Source organism: Malaya genurostris, chromosome 1 (assembly GCF_030247185.1).
Source record: "Malaya genurostris strain Urasoe2022 chromosome 1, Malgen_1.1, whole genome shotgun sequence".
Classification (NCBI taxonomy): Eukaryota; Metazoa; Arthropoda; class Insecta; order Diptera; family Culicidae; genus Malaya; species Malaya genurostris.
In genome coordinates, this window is record NC_080570.1 from 32949759 (window position 1) to 32967701 (window position 17943).

At 39.4% G+C, this 17943-nt stretch overlaps 1 protein-coding gene across 7 annotated transcripts in view; it reads left to right on the forward strand.

Annotated features, from left to right (window-relative positions):
* LOC131436322 (peripheral plasma membrane protein CASK-like) overlaps window positions 1–17943 on the forward strand; it is a 741277-nt gene that overhangs the window by 355341 nt on the left and 367993 nt on the right. For 2 of the 7 annotated variants that reach the window (XM_058605039.1, XM_058604997.1), the window contains one exon: window positions 3509–3582. The exons of 4 other annotated variants lie outside the window; for them this stretch is intronic. In XM_058605039.1, coding sequence (XP_058461022.1) covers window positions 3509–3582 — 74 coding nt within the window. Of the gene's footprint in view, window positions 1–3508; window positions 3583–7032; window positions 7413–17943 lie in introns of those variants that run through there. One more of the 7 variants, XM_058605013.1, reaches the window with a different exon arrangement.

Sequence of the window (17943 nt, forward strand, 5' to 3'; positions counted from 1 at the left end):
CTAGCTGGCGCACCTTCTTGCGAACGTTTCTCATTAAATTCCGTACAGACTTCTTGGCGACAAGTTTTGACATTTTTTTCCAATCTTTTTCGAACTGTTGAATGGTTTGGCCGAGACATGTTTCCTAAGATGTGCCTTCGTTGATGCCCAAAATTCCTCAATTGGTCTAAGTTGTGGGCAATTTGGTGGATTCATGTCTTTTGGGACGAAAGTTATATTTTTGGTAGTATACCATTCTACCGTTGATTTCGAGTAGTGGCAAGAAGCAAGATCTGGTCAGAAGACAACAGGATCCTTGTGGCTTCGAATCATGGGTAGAAGTCGTTTTTGTAAACGCTCCTTGATGTATATTTCGCTGTTCATTGAAGCAGTGGTGATGAAGGGTTTTGAAATCTTACCGCAGCTACAAATTGCTTGCCAAACCATAGCTTTCTTACCATATTTTTCGACTTCAATCGATATCTCGGACTGGTTTAACACTTGCCCTTCTCGCACCGTATAATATTCTGGTCCTGGCAAGGATTTGTAATCGAGTTTCACGTAGGTTTCGTCGTCCATGATTATGCAGTTCAAATTTCCAGCAATAATCGTATTGTACAGCTTTCGAACCCTTGGCCTGATCGATGCTTCTTGTTTAGGACTACGTTTTGGTTGTTTCTGCTTCTTATAGGTTCGAATATTCAAACGTTCTTTAGCATGAAGAACATTTGACTTCGAAGTGCCCACTTTTTTGGCCACATTCCGAACAGTAACCTCCTTCTTTTGCTCGAACGCCTTCAGTTTACGTTTATCCAACTGAGGGTTAGCAGGACCTATTTTTCGACCCGTTTTCGGTTTATCCTCAAAGGTGTTAAAAAAGGGCCGTACCAAGCGGGATTTACTGGAGCCAGCGCCACTACGGATCACATTTTCGCGATAAGACAAGTACCCCAGAAGTGTCGTGAATACAACGTACCCACGCATCACCTATTCATTGACTTCAAAGCGGCATACGACACAATCGATCGAGAACAGCTATGGCGTCAAGGTGATGGACTTTCTTGTATCTTGTTCAATATTGCCCTGGAAGGTGTGATTCGAAGAGCGAGGATCGACACGAGTGGCACGATCTTCCGAAAGTCCGTACAACTTTTTGGCTTCGCTGACGATATTGATATTGTGACACGTAACCTTGAGAAGATGACGGAAACCTACATCGGACTGAAAGCTGAAGCTAGGCGTATCGGACTGGCCATAAATGCGTCGAAAACAAAATACATGAGAGGAAGAGGCTCTATAGAAGAAACACTACGCCTCCCACCACGAATATTGATAGACGGTGACGATATCGAGGTGGTTGATGAGTTCGTGTATTTGGGCTCACTGGTGACACCAGCAGAGAAATTCATAGACGTATTTTGGCAGGAAATCGTGCGTACTTTGGACTCAGAAAAACCCTCCGATCGAGAAAATTACGCCACCGCACGAAATTGACCATCTACAAAACGCTCATTAGACCAGTTGTTCTCTATGGCCACGAGACCTGGACTATGTTGGCAGAGGACCAACGCGCCCTTAGTGTTTTCGAAAGAAAGGTACTGAGGACCATCTATTGCGGAGTGCAGATGGAAGACGGAACGTGGAGACGGCGTATGAATCACGAATTGCAACAGCTGCTAGGAGAACCACCTATCGTACGGACAGCTAAAATCGGACGTCTACGATGGACCGGGCATGTCATAAGGATGTCGGACGACAGCCCAGTGAAAATGGTTCTTGAATCTAATCCGACTGGTACAAGAAGAAGAGGAGCGCAGCGAGCAAGGTGGATCGATCAAGTGGAGGGTGATCTCAGAAGCATCCGTGCCTTGAGTGGCTGGTGACGAGCAGCCATGGACCGAGTTATGTGGAGACGTATGCTTGATACAGCAGAGGACACCCCAGGCCTATAGCTGTTAGATTGATTGATTGATTGATTGATTCAAAGGTGTTATCCTCACCGAACTTCCTGATTGCATTTCGCACGGCTTTTTCACTTACTCCTTCCATTTTTGCTATCTTTCCCAGTGACAGTCCGCGTTCTGTGCACCATTTGAACACAATTTTTCGACGCTCTGCTGAAAGTCCACTCATTTCGAAACAAACTAATGAAAACGAATAAACAACTGCACAAGTGGTTAGAGAAGAGTGTAAACAACAGGACGCAGCCATAAAAATTGACAGATTCTGAACCATTGCGAAATGGCAGCCATTAGGACAATTGCACCTTTAATTTCAATCCAAGTTTGTGAAAATCGGTTCAGCCGTCTCTTAGAAAAGTAAGTGCACTTATTTTCTTCTTTTTTTTGCACATATTACCCGGTAATTCCGGAACCGGAAGTCGGTTTCGAATAAAATTCAGGAACTTTGTGTGGGGTTACAAGATCTTTTATTTAAATCTAAGTTTGTGAAAATCGGTTTAGCCATCCGAGGCAAAAAAAATGTTACATACATACCAAACACACACATACATACATTTTGCGTACTCGACGAACCGAGTCGAATGGTTTATGACACTTGGTTCAAAAGTCGGTTTTCACGGTGATTGCATAAACTTTCTATATGAGAAAGGCAACAAGTTTTGCAACAGATTCGGAATTACCGTAACTAATTAACAACTAATTAGTAACAAATTATTTACCTATTTGCGTTATCATCGGTGCGAGGTGCGTTAGTTTAAGCTTTACGTCTGCTTAGGGATTTATGTTGAACTGCTAGGTGGCATAACAGTTCAACATAAACTGTTAGGCACGGACGAGTCGAAGACGAAACGTGAAGAAAAACAAGTTTATACAAAAAAATGAATAATACAAACGCGCACCGTAAAGTAATCTTCTGAATAGTGTTGCTAAAACGTATGAATCCGGTATGACCGGGAAGCGAAGCGGTTCCATCTATCATCTTTTTTTTTCAACCAGAACACAAGTCAAACCACAAATCCAATAACGTTCAAAATTTTCAATCTATTTGTCCAAATTCTGTCAGCAGAATAAACCGCAGATTGTTTCCTACTCGCAGTGAAACATCCCGAGCTGATGCCTGCAACCTTCTGCTCTACAGTCCATCGGGTGACGGAAAACCGTAATTCCGTATGCAGAGAACAGTGCACTTCCCAATGCCTGTACGAATGAGCCGAGTCAATGTTGGCAATCGCTTCAGACGGTGCTCTGCTCTGTAATATTGACTCGGTACACATACAACATACAACTCCTGCCATACAAAGCTTTTTCTCCTGCTGTTCCCGTTGTTTCGGGGTGCAAAACCCCTCTTTACAGTTGGCAAGTACTGTCGTAAATAAACGCGAAAAATGAGCTTTCCACGTTTCGGCTGAGTGAAACGATTGAAGCGATCGGAAGTGCAGTTCTTCTCACGTGATGCTGGTTTTTGCTATTATTTTTTTTTTATTGTTGTTGATTAACTCAACGAACCGATCTCGCTATGCTGGTTCTATAAATCCTTCTATTTTTTTTCTCTCTCTCTTTACTTTCAGGTAAGCCCGAGGCACTCTGCACGACGTCTATCCGATGGAATCTGGGAAACGAAATAAAACACCTTCACGAACAGGTAACATCTCTCACAATCCTTTGCCATAGCTAAGGGGGGGGGGGGCGAGGACGGACACCTGAAATTAAATTATTCCCGGTAATTGCGAAATCTTTCCGCTGCGGTTGACATCTGTCCCGTCCGGTTGGCTGGGGGAGGGGCGGAGCTAGCACCTATAAATGTTGTCGTCTCCCATCATTTTACGAACGCAAAAAAGATTATCACCGGGCGCAGCCTTGGTGCACCCGGTCCCGTATTATGATTCAATTAGAAGTGCACAAAAATAGAACGACGAAAAAAACATGTTCGGTGCATCCAGCTTTCCGTTTGAAATCCCATTATGCATCCCCCGGCTAGGGACTCACATCGCTGTGTGTTTGTGTGTGTGTGTATTTGCGGAACTCAAATGAGTTGAGCTGTAGCAGTAGTAACAGTAGCGGGGCAGTAATCCCGTTTTTTGGAGTTGAAAGTTTTGACCAAGCTTATTTCGGTTGAAGCCGCCAGCCAAAAACGGCATTCCCGGTTGCGATGCCTATTCCCTAATGCAAAGGCGAATTGAGGAGAATCACGCCAGGATCGGTTTGACCGATCGGTCTTTGTTTGCAAAGTTTTGGTCCTGATGATTGTTGTTTGGTGCGGTGATGTTCGGAACCGGATTGAACCATTCTGGAAACATCCGATTAGCTAATGCACTAGAGAGTCACTGTACGTCTGCTAATGGACTTTATTGGGTGCAGTTTTTGCGGGGAGGTAAATGGGGATTCGGTTTTTTTTCTCTCTCTCTCTTTTCGATAGCTCTGAATTAGACCAGGATCAGAAGGAGGCCACAAAAGACGTGCCTCGTCCGTTTTCAATCGAACTATGAATTTGCTAATGAGTTTGTGGAGTTTGATACTCATAAGAATTATCTTTATCATTAGGAAGACATAAACTCGGCAACTTTGTAATCAATTTTTTTTTAATTTGATTCGTTTTGATGCACAACTCTGTTCAACTTTTTATCAGTATCCAACAAAAAACCAGCCTGGAGGTCATTTGATGACAAAAAGTATCAGAAACGAATCAACAACTTTCGCGTATTCGGAGAAAATCATTTGGCCAATTGACCTCTCTCTAAATGTGACGAATCACTACCCAGAAAGCAACCCAACTGATGCAGACACGTTCAGAATGTGCACGACTAGTGTGTGGCTCAATTTTCATTGGCGTCTCAGTCACCACCATAATTGCAATATAATTGACATGGATGTGAGATTTGATGTCGGTAATTAGTTGGTAATTAGTTACGGTGGTTTTCTCTTTTGTTGTCAAGTGCTTCGCTAAGTTAACGAAACAGTATCTCTCCTGAAAAAACTTGAAAACGAATCAACTCCCGATTGATGACTTGTTGCTAATAAGTTGCTAACAGTTCGGCTGAAAAGTTCGTATCGTTTAATAGAAACACACATTTTTTTGCCAAAATTCGTTTTTATTATTCAACATAATTGCCATCAGAGGCGATACAGCGATTATAGCGATCTTCCAACTTTTCGATACCATTTTTGTAGTACGATTTGTCCTTTGCCTCAAAATAGGCCTCAGTTTCAGCGATTACCTCTTCATTGCTTCTAAATTTTTTACCAGCGAGCATTCTCTTGAGGTCTGAGAACAGGAAAAAGTCACTGGGGGCCAAATCTGGAGAATACGGTGGATGAGGGGAGCAATTCGAAGCCCAATTATTTCAATTTCATCAACTTGTGACACGGTGCATTGTCTTGATGAAATAAAACTTTTTTTCTTCTTCAAATGAGACCGTTTTTTTTTAAATTTCGTCCTTCAATCGCTCTAATAACGCTATATAATAGTCACTGTTGATGGTTTTTCCATTTCAAGGTAGTCGATGAAAATTATACCATGCGAATCCCAAAATACAGACGCCATAACCTTACCGGCCGATTGTTGAGTCTTTCCACGCTTTGGGTTCGGTTCATCGCGTGCAGTCCACTCAGCTGACTGTCGATTGGACTCCGGAGTGAAGTGATGGAGCCATGTTTCGTCCATTGTTGTATATCGACGAAAAAAATCGGTTTTATTTCGATATAACAGCTCCAAACACTGCTCAGAATCATAAATTCGTTGTAGTTTTTTGATCGATTGTGAGCTCACGCGGCACCCATTTTGCACAAAGCTTTCTCATATCCAAATATTCGTGAATAATATGTCCAACACGTTCCTTTGATATCTTTAGGGTGTCAGCTATCTCGATCAACTTCACTTTACGGTCATTGAAAATCATTTTGTGGATTTTTTTCACGTTTTCATCGGTAACAGCCTCTTTTGGACGTCCACTGCGTTCATCGTCTTCGGTGCTCATATGACCAGTACGAAATTTTGCAAACCACTTACGAATTGTTGCTTCGCCCGGTGCAGAGTCTGGATAACACTCATCAAGCCATTTTTTGGTATCGGCGGCACTTTTTTTCATCAAAAAGTAGTGTTTCATCAACACACGAAATTCCTTTTTTTCCATTTTTTTCACAATAACAAAAGTAGCTTCACTCAAAATGCAATATCTCACAAACTAATAATCAGACAGCTGTCAAATTTATACACGTATCTTTTGAAGGATGGTACTAACTGAAAATGGTATGGATTTAATGTTAGTGGCGCCCTCTCATAGAAACGATACGAACTTTTCAGCCGATCTGTTAAGGGGTTTAAGGGTTAAACAATTTAGGAAAATCGTTTTTTTACATTTTCTTGTAGTTCAACATTTCAAAAATATTGTGTCAAAATTCAATGTAAGTTATCTAAAATATTTTTTTGTTCACTTTTTGTGAAAAAAAAAACTACAAGGATCAGACCCATGGGGTTCTTCCAGCCATTGATGTGGAACAAGGCAACCAAAATTTCTAAAGATCTACAATCAAACAGTTCAATCAATCGTCACACTTTTGAATCCGAAATTGCACGAGAATCTGCTTTGATTGATCTTGATTAGAAACCAACACCGAACACTGGTTGTCTTGATTTGTGTTTGTTTTAGAGCTGGGGAAATTACGAAATCACACCAATATCCCAAATGTATGCAATTATATCTTTCCTAATACTTGCGATACGGACTTCGATATTTAAGCTTCTCCTCGCCAAGCTTGTGTTCAAGTTTTGTATGCAAGCAGTTATTTCTATAGAGTCAAGTTTCTCTACCATTCTGCGATAAACTTTTTCTCATTATCAATCGAGTTCATCTTATATAAATTATAAATTAGTCGTAGGCACTCAATATTTACCCTGGGGTAGTTGTCAATCCATCAGGCGAAACGACATAACATGGAATTTCATCCGAGCTTGTATGACACAAGATCGGAGCATACCAATTGAAGCTTCAAATCGTTTTATGGCACTTTTTGTCTTGTTGTCTAGCAACAAACTACCTCTAGCATGCTACGCGTAGGACTCAAATGTTAGTTATAATTTTGCTTCTATTTATAGATTTGCTTCCAACAGCTTCACTTTTACATCGATTGACCAATCAGAGCGATGCGTGATGCCATTGATATATCGCTTACTCCTTCAAAAGCGTCGTCTGTGGCAGGGAAATCCGATATGCTGGAGATTTTTAGCAGACAAAATAGGACACTGCTCGCTACTAATCAAAATTTCAATCATTTATAATTGAAAATACATAGTTCCATACATTCAAATCGAAACTTAGAAATATTTCCAATCAAATGATGAAATAATATTAATAATTGATACAAAATAGACTGATAGCTGTAAGTGTTTGAAACCTGACCACATTTCTACGTGTGTTTTTCCTTGACTTTCTGATTTGCACCCCTACATAGAAAATAAAAATGTGTTCCACATCAAAAATTTGAACGCGTTTTTCTGAAAACCAATTATTCGAAGTCCTTGAACACGATTCTGCGAAATCTACTGGACCGATTCTTTTCAAACTTGGAACCTACTTTCTTGGTATGAAATGCCCTCCCCCCCAATGTTTTTGAATTTTTTTCATTTTGATATTATAGTAGTTTTTCCCCTTAAAAATTGGCGGAAAATTTATCGTAAGATCGCGTTTTTTTTGCTTGAGTATGCCACGAACTGTAAAAATAATCAAAATAATAACTTGAGAACGACGGAGGGGTGAGAAATAACTCCCTAAGTACTTTAAGTAAATTTAAAAACCTTTTTTTTTGGTTTCAGATAATTCTACGCCGAGTTATCGTGTTCACCGCACAACGTGATTCTCAAAATAGATTTTGGGGAATGCTCTGTTACCCCTTATTTCTTATTTCTCAATAGTAATATATGGAAATTTAACTAAATATTCTTTAAATGATGCTAAATATTCTTTAAATGATGCTTTAGAATGTAGAAAAAAAGGTTTGAACAAATTTGCTTAAACACAAAAAAATTTTTTTGGTGTGAATACGACTTACTTTACTATGGGGCGCCTTTTCAAAATTAGTCATATGGAAGAATGGGCAGAACTTAATCGTGAATATCTCGACTTGTATTAATGGCAGCAACATAAGTCTTTCACTATTTCATCAAAAGTATGATCAGGAAGTTAGGATAATATTTCGAACAGTGTGAGATAACCACAAACAACTCAAAAATTAAATTTTCTCAAAAATTGAAAACAACGCGAAAAACTCTTTACTTGCGCTTGGGTTTTTCGCGCAAGGACGACGATTTCGAGGTAATCAGGCACATATCTTTAACTGAACGTTATAAGAGGGGAACCGTGGTCGAAAATCGATCATTTCTTCTTGTGCGTTGGATGGAAGCAGACGTCGGGGTGAGAAGACGCATTCAAACAGCGGCATCGGAGAGCGCACCTTCTGCGTGGTTAAAAACCTCAAACGCTCAGGTCGTAGTTCTCATTTGCTTTCCGGTCGTCAAGGCGAGAAGAGAGCAACAGAGCAGCTGGTCGTTTGCATTGGAGAGAAAGAAAACGACAAACGAAAAGTGGTCATTATACAAAATCAGCCGTTCTAATGGCTCTAAATGTTATCTAAAGCACTATAAAGATTACTTCTTCGCAAATCGAAGGTAAAAATCATCAGTTTAGTGAAAATCCAAAATAATTTGATTTGCTTCGTGCACTTTTCGCTGTGCGAAAATCGTTCAAGAAAGGCAGAAATGAATCCTGTACAGCATCTTGATAGTTTCTCTCAATGAAATATGCAAATCCGAAATGAGATAATATCATTTCAAAAATTATTTAAAATTCTAGTGGTGAAAAGGGGGAAAATTTCACAATTCACACAATCGATCAATTATCAATTAGAATTCGAAAATATGAAGAAATCGTGTCAGTTTTATTCGTATTCACGACATCCAGTTATGTCTCTGACATGACACACCCGTACTTTTTTGATTCAAATTATCCCTTACTCCCCCCTTAGTGGATTTTGTTTGTTGGGATTCGATTTGTTTTCAAGCTTATTTGGAAGGTGAGCTTCGCTAATTTCATACAAACTTTGTGAAAAACTAAAAATAAAAAAAATAATCTGAGCAACAAACGCTAAACCACCGCAACTAGTAAGCAACAAATTATCAAGTGGGACTTGATTTGTTCTCAAGCTTATTTTAGGATAGGGAGGATGATGCTTCGATAACTTCATATGAACTTAGGGAGAGATTTGAAAAAAAAAACCGAGCAACAAATTTAAAACCACCATAACCAATTTGTAACTAATTAGCAACCAATTAATAACTGCAGGGTTGTTACGGTCGCGCGAATTTCACGATTTTCGCGGATTTAGCGCGGTTTCTCTTACATTTTGATGTGATGGCGCGGATTTCGCGTGAATTTCAAGAAACATTTCACATTTGTGAATCATTTGTTCGAAGAAAAAAGTTGAAAAAAGATATTTTTGAAGCTTGTGAGTTTTAAGAAACCCAAAAAAAGTTAAAGATGAGCGAACGTTCCAGCAATTGGTCGAACTGGCCTAATTGATGAATTTTCACCTTGATAAAATCAAATTTACGGGAAGGCGGTTCTAGAAAATGTTTTCTTCAGAGGACAAAATTTAGAAACTATAGTTCTGGATTTTATATACAGTTACTCACAAAATTGATCGTACACACGTATGATGCTACATTTTATTGCAGTTTCTTACTGTTGCCAGCTAGTTTTTAATTTATTCTGAAGTGATTTTGCTTGTTTTGAATGTTTTGAAACATTATTGAACGAAAACTTGGATTAAAATTATTTTGTTGTTAGAATTAATCGATTTATAAGGAAATGTATGCCTTTTTTAATCTCACAAAATTGATCGTACACCAATATCGACACAATTTACTATGAACTCGTTTTGTGTGTAAGCTGTCAGTGTTAGAGTAAACAACATTAATAGTTCGTTTTAGATTTGGTTTGAGAGTTATAAATTGAAACAGAGAAAACCGTTATTTTTTTAAGGAAGACAAAAGAAAGCAAAAAGACATTTCTATAATTCCTTGCGCTGTAAAGGAAAATCCTTACGCGGAATAGGAGAAATCGTTGGACGATCACATTCCACCGTACAGAATATCATTGACAACTGGAAATACGAGGGAACTCTGAAGAAGAAGTCAGAAAGGGGAAGAAAACAGATCCTATCGGAAGTTGATTAACGGTTTATAGTTCGCAAAATACGAAATAACCCGAAAATAAGTGAACCGAAATTGACGACGGAAGTGTCTCAAGATATCAACCGACCTATTTCAACTGAAGCTGTTCGTCGCGTTCTCCGTAAATCTAATCTGCATGGTCATATTGCCCGTAAAAAGCCATTCATATCAGCAGTAAATCAAAAGTAGCGGCTTGAGTTCGCCAAAACCCACGTAAACAAACCGCTGGATTTTCGAAATCAGGTAATATTCACTGATGACACAAAAATAAATTGCTTTGGATATGATGGCAGACAAATTGTTTGGAGAGAGCCGAATACAGAGCTCAAATATAAAAATTTGAGACCAACAGTGAAACATGGTGGTGGCTATGTTCCTCAAGGAAGTCACCTTGGACCGTTTATAATTTTATTGTATGTCAACGATCTAAATTTTTCGATCAAGTGTATGAAACTATCGTTCGTTCTTGATTTTAAGTAATTTCATACAATCACATCTGCAGCTGACTCAGAGCTCCTACAAGAACAGTTCAACTAATTGGTGTAACATCAACAAAATGGAAACAAACTAAATGCCACTAAATGCTCCGTCATCTCTTTTTGTCGCAAAAAGTCTGTATTCAAGCTCGATTATAATAATTCACAAACTGTTCTCGAACGCACATCGTCTGTTAAGGACCTGGGTGTTTTTTTTTGCTGGATTCCAGGTTAAATTTTAAGGAGCGCATAGAGTTTACTATCACCAAAGCCTCTAAGCTATTCGGATTTACTATCCGCGTTACTAAAATATTCTCTGTTGTACTTCAAGCATGTATTTCACTTTAGTTCGCTCCACTCTTAAATATGCTGCTGTTATCTGGTCACCTTATTACCAAAAGGATATCCAACGCATTGAAGTGACTCAAAATCGTTTCTCATGTTATTGTCTCATTAGATTCAGTTACTATAGAAGAACTAGATTTAAGGGAATGTACATTTGGATGATTGTAATCTGTTGATGCAAAAGATGAGGAGGCTTTATGCCTGCTGGAGAGCAACGCTGAACAGTCATCGCAAAGTGACGTGTTGTATGCGGACTTATTTATTGTGTTTATATAAGAAACTTATGCAGATTTTTAAATTATATGTAAGTCGATTTCAAAGTTCTGCAGAAAGACTCACCTGCATTCAAAATAGTAGTGTAATATCGCGCGTTTTAGTTTTCGACTTCGCGCGTTTTGAATTTGAAATTTTTCGTAACAACCCTGTAACTGCGATTCAATTGGCTCTCAAGCTTATTTTGGGAGGAGAAATGCTTCGTTGAAATTCATATGAACTCAGCATAGTATTAAAAAAATGAGCAACCAATCCGAAACCAGTAACTAGTTCGCAACTGGGATTCGATTTATTTTCTAGCTATAAAAATCCAATCAGTCAACCAGCCAGGGAATTCACTACGCCTTAGTTTTTCCATTGCGACCAAACAAATTCTTTGAAGAATCGAATGAAACTATTTTGAAGACTACCCCAGTCTTTCATATGATAGTATGATTGATATGTGAAAGGTATCATTACACTACTAGGTGGATTAAAATAGGTTTTTTTTTTAGGAATGAGGATACCAGGGATAAAATTCTACCACTTCTCTTTTTCGATGGAAATAAATTATCAATACTGTAATATCTTCGAGGGAGAGCCCTTTTTTGGGTGAAAATCTAACCAAACTGTTCTAGATTTGCACTAAACTGAGGATATTTCCCTTCGATTTGTGAACAAAAAATCTTTAGTTCTTTAGAAAACTTTTAGAGCCATTAGAACGGCTGATTTTCTGTAATGCTCTCCACCGTTGCTTTTTCAGCAATGCAAATGACTGGCAGCTGTGACGTAATCGCTCTTGTCGGAAGCGAAACTAGCGGTGCAATCGACACAAAATACATCTGCTCGCAGTGGCGATAGAATCCAAACTGATCCAATTTTTGCTGAGAGGTTTGTTTTTACCTGATTTCGTTTGTAGCTTTTTCACTAATGGGCGGTCCTAACGGCTATAAAAATAGCAGCATATAGAATTTTAATTTCGATTATTTCATTTCGGATTTGCATAATTTATTGAAAGAAACTATCTGGATGCTGTACGGGATTCATTCCTGCCTTTCAGAAGGACCAAATTGAGGAACTCACTCCGATATTAAGCACTGTTCGAAACATTTTCTCGAACGATTTATTGTACGGCAGCAGATATTTTGTTTTCTTCCTCAGAACGCGTTCTGATTGGCTGGTGTTGACATGGGTCAAATGAGACAGGTTTTTCAATAGTGTACTATTGAAATATTTCAATGCTGTTGCTATACACGCTTAAGTTGAAAAATTTCGATTCTATTGGTAGTTAGATTATATAAATACTTTCACAGATCGCTGAGCTATGAGGTTTAAAAATACGAGAAAGGCAAACGCGCCTTATGAATTATCCTCTTTGATACTCGTTTATACCAAACATTTCAGAAAAGTTTAATTTTGAATTATTTGAGATTATGTCACACAATTGAGAATTTTATCATAAAATTGTGATCATATTTCCGATGGCATGTAGCAAAAATTATGTTGATTCGTTAGATACAACAAGAGATATTCACGATCAAAAACTTATCACTCTCTGAGAGGGTACATTTTGAAAAGGCACCCCATAGTAAAGTAAGTCGTATTCACGACAAAAAAAAATTTCGAGATAATACCGACTCCCGACGTTTCACATTTGGCATAAGAAAAAATATTTCGATAACGAAAATTTCATGTGATTCTTCAAGATCGAACATTTTCAAACTGTAACCATCGGACGTGGCACCACTTGCCCGATTTAGCTTAAATTTTGCATATGGAGTTTTTCTGAGGTGCTTAAACTGGCACCCTGGAATCCATGTTTTGATTAGTTTCGTCAAAAACGTCAGATTAAATAAAGCCGTTAGTATTTGGCAAATAGCATTAACTTTGCGTCTGCTAAGCGGTTTAAGTTCAACGTCATAAACTGCTAACGCATTGATGAGTCGAAGACGAAACGAGAATTTGGAAGCTGTTGATAATTCCGTGTTCTACCTTATGAGATGAAAATTATATTCTAAGATTCACTACATTTGTCAAAAATGTTTGTTCATTTAAAACACGGTTCTGAAGAATACAAACATGTTATGAAATGTTGAAAAGTGATTTGCAGCTTTCAGTGAAAACCCCCACAGTATGCAGTGTCAAAGGAAGCTTTGAGAATCGAAAATGACAGAAAAAGGTTTCACAATGACTTTTACCTGTTGCTGCTCGAATTTGTAGTAGTTTTGGGTTCCAAAGAGGTTCTGGGATGTAATTACTTAGATGAAGGAATAGGAATAGAAATTCTGCTGATGCTCCCTGAAGACGTTAGTTTGGTTTCGTCTTGTCATAGAGAGGAGACAGTGACGTTGGCAATTATACTCTCTCTTTTTTTGCTATGAGAAACGAAAATGCTTCGTCTCTCTTTGTTTGTTCTGGTGGGTGTCGGTCATTTACGAATGAGACAGTAAAATATTGAAAATGAGGCTGTTGGATTGGATTGAGATTTCATTGAGAATGCGTGACAATTTTGAGCTCTGCTTCAAAGCCTCAAATGACCCTTTTTTCAGGGCCCCAAAACTAGCGCGAGTAACTGATTTGGAAAATTCAAAATATCCGCTGCTGGAAGTTGACTGATATCAAGCTTCTGAATCTTAATATGTAACTCAAATGCACCCTATGCTAATTTCACAATTACTTACTTTACCTACTCCTAGTTTGTATCATTTGTCAAACACAATGGAAAACGAACAATGCGATTTTAAATTGACTACTAACTAAAACGTGGCAAATTGACAAAATCCAGAATATCGCTAACCAAACCAAGCGAATTGGGAAACGATTTCCATTCCCCACGGAAACCCATCCAAATCCCAATCATTTGTAGTCCAATAAAGATGATGACGACGACGACGACGAAGATGATGAAGACAGTGCATGCGAGAACTTTGTTTGTACATACTAAGCGTTCGAACAATTAGAAGACAAATATCGGCGACGACACAGCAGAGTAAGAAAGCCGATTCGTTCCAATGAACGAATCCCGTATCGAGCTGAGATGATATCGACAAGGTCTGAAACTCTTTACACCCCCACCCGGGACTGCCGAGCCTAGCTGTAGCAGCAGCAGCATCAGAATCAGCATCAGCATCAGCAGATAGGCGAGTCCCAGGTGTACGGGATGTTGTACGACTTTATCCTTGCCTTGTCGCCGTGTCGCAACCGGTCGGATCGGAGGGAGGGCAACGGGGAAAGGCAACATACGCCACCGCCGCCGCCTATCACACATATGCCTTCGGGGTGCCAATATTGGTTCAAGCAGGATGAAGGAAAACGAAACGAGACAAGACAAGACATCGTCGTCGTCATGAAACAAAAATTGATAGGGCAACTCGATACGTACGATACGAGGAACGAGGAACCCGAGTACGTGCTGTAATATGGCCATTCGAAAGCCATCCAAAATTTACCAAAGCGCCGATCGTCGGGTGGCCGCCGCGGGAATACCGGAGGGGGGAAATTTTCGACATCGTAACGTTATCTCGATCGGTTATGGCAGCGATGATTTTATTGGGTAATGGAACAGAATTAAACAGCCGGCAACTTACACGGGGGGACGGGGAGGGGTTTAAAAATCGTGGTTTTGAGCGAGAGTACAAAAAAAAAAACAAACCGCAAAACACACTGGAGAACGAATGTTGACTAATGTTCAAATATAATATTAGTGAACTTTAGATCTTCGTTTCAGAGAAAAAACATTCATAGAAATCTAATATAAGAGGAAGTTTTATGCCTACTGGAGAAAGAGATGAAATACAATACACCTTTGAGGATAAACCGAAAACGGGTCGAAAAAAGGTCCTGCTAACCCTCAGTTGGATAAACGTATACTGAAGGCTTTCGAGCAAAATAAGGAGGTTTCAGTTCGGGATGTGACCAATAAAGTGGGCACTTCGAAGTCAAATGTTCTTCGTGCTAATGAACGTTTGCATCTTCGAACCTATAAGAAGCAGAAACAACCAAAACGTAATTCGAAACAAGAAGCATCTATCAGGCCGAGGGTTCGAAAGCTGTACAATACGATTCTTGCTGGAAATTTGAACTGCATAATCATGGACGACGAAACCTACGAGAAACTCGATTACAAATCCTTGCCGGGACCACAATATTATACGGTGCGACAAGGGCAAGTGTTAAACCAGTCCGAGACATCGATTGAAGGCATAAAATTTGGTAAGGAAGCTATGGTCTGGTAAGCAATTTGTAGCTGCGGTAAGATTTCGAAACCCTTCATCACCACCTAGCAGTCCAACTTGAAACCGCTAAGCGTAACCGCTAGTTTGCGTAGTTTCGTCTTTGCAATTGCCAGAATTTTTGAGTTGGGCGAAGTTTCGGTAAGTTTTTGTTGGTTTAACTCCGACACGTTTCAAGCGTAGTGTGGTAGAATGCTAATTCCACCAAAACAGAGTTGATCCTGTAGGATTCACTGTGAATGGTAAGATACGCTTCCTTATGCACTCATCTCTGTGAACCGCACCGTTGATTGTTCCGAATGTGATAAAAGGAGCGTTTATTCCATCACATTCGCAAACTGCTTGTTATATCAGGAATTTCTTAACCAAATTTGATCATTTCTTCTGGTGAATATTTTTCAAAGTTTCATTTTTTCACGTACATTTTCTTGTTTTCACATGACTGGAACTGCTATATTGACAGATGTAAACAATACACTATGCATGAGATTTTCTCGATTTTTCAGATGTTTTACTCATACGATTTAAAAGTGACAGAAAATTTGCAGTGTTAGTCAAAACAAAGACTCAACCGGTCGTTTGCTTACCGAACCCTCTCCCCTGGAAAAACATCGATACCTTCCAACGCAACAAAACCCGTGAAAACTGCATTAAATTTTCGCTCCAGAAATCCAGTTCATGCCTGTTTGCTGCATCCGGAAAAAGAAAGAGAAGCTAGAGAGAGAGAGAAAAGCCTAGAAGCGCAACCGGTTGTTGCTAGGATCATCTCAAACCGCAAGCAAACAATTTTTTACTCCAATCGATACTAGAACCCGGATCGTATCGGTTCGACATCACCCAATCACACCCACTTCTGGATTGGTTGAAACAACATTTGTTCTGCACTACAAATCCCGACTCACTCCCCTTCACTCTTATTATCAGCTCATATTATACGTTTTTTATTAGCCGTCTCCTTTTTCCGTTTCTCCGGTCCGAGCTGGTGGCGGGTTGTCGTACAAGATTTTCATTACACAATAAAAAAGTGTTTTATGTGCATTTCTCACGAAGTTCGGTCATTGTTTAGGCTACAGGCTAAGGCAGTTCTTCGGCAGTGTGGTCCCAGACAAAACACGTGTCGTTTTTGCCGGGGGGCAAGGGGAGAGAACTGCCATGTCCATGTCTTAAGTGTGGGTGCGATAGTTTACCGACTACCACCAACTTGGGCGGCTGCAGGCTACAGAAACTCATTGAAAGTAACTTTTTGGTCATGTGATACGGTTTAGACGCAGCATCATCTCCTGCTAAGTAGGTTAAACAATAGCCCTTCAACAGTGCACAGACGACTAACGACGACAATGATGGGTTAGAAACTGATACCCGCCTATTGTTTTGTGCGCACAGTTTTCCAAGCAGACCATGTTCATTATAATTGTATGGGGATTGTTGGCTACCGATGAAAGTATGTTGAAATTTTGGACGGGTTGACGGGCAATGGTTCGCACGAAAATAATTTTTTTGGGAAGGAGTGTGTGTGCGGGGGAGTTGCAGTGGCAGTTTTACAAGAAATGGTTCGGTTTTCTAGTTTTGCGTTACACGTTTGCTTTGTTGCTACTGACAAGTATGAATACCGAAAATCTCGAAGTTGAATTTTTTGGCATGTTGTAAAAATATGAAGCTGCTTCATCAAGAACATGTATAGAGTAACTTTTGCAGATAATGGTAATCAAAAACATGCAACAAAAAGACGTACAAGCTGTTAATCGTCCGCTATCATAAATCACATAACATAGATAGAAAGAAATTCATACTCATTTGACAGCAAAAAAAAAAAGCTAAATTATAATATCGAATGTCTTCACCCGGCGAATTACACTCGGAAAATGAGAATCGATGTATCTGTAGATAAAAGATTGAGAATAAGAAAATAAAATCTTGATTAAAACAAAACTTAAAGGGCGGACATTTCAAGAATCTCCCGAGGCAGGTTTTTCCAAAAAAGTGGACTTCCTTTTTTCACACGATGATGTCAAAAGTTGATATCTGAAACTTACAAATGATATACCAAATTAATCGGAAAATTTGTCTCAAGTGTCCGGTTTGGTGACTGAATGCACAAGAACACTGACCTTACAAGCCAGTTCGAGCCCTGACCTGGACGGATTCTTAGTGTCAGCAGAATTGTAACAGGAGCCATGTAATGATTCTGTACGCCATGACTCGGCTGCTGAAACAGAACGGTCAAATTCCCCAAAAGGAATGCAATACCAAGGCTTTGCTTTGCTTTGTCTCAATTGTGGACCCTCAAATACTGAATGAATTTGTAAAATTGATCAATATATAAACATGTACATGTCTAGAGCCCACTCTTGGGTGAAGTTCTGGGCAGTTATGTGGATTGGCTCTTTTTTGGGCACGTATGTAACATCTTGTATCTTATGCTGGTACAGGACAGATTTTACTTAGTGACAAGAGGCCAAGTCATGCCAAAACAA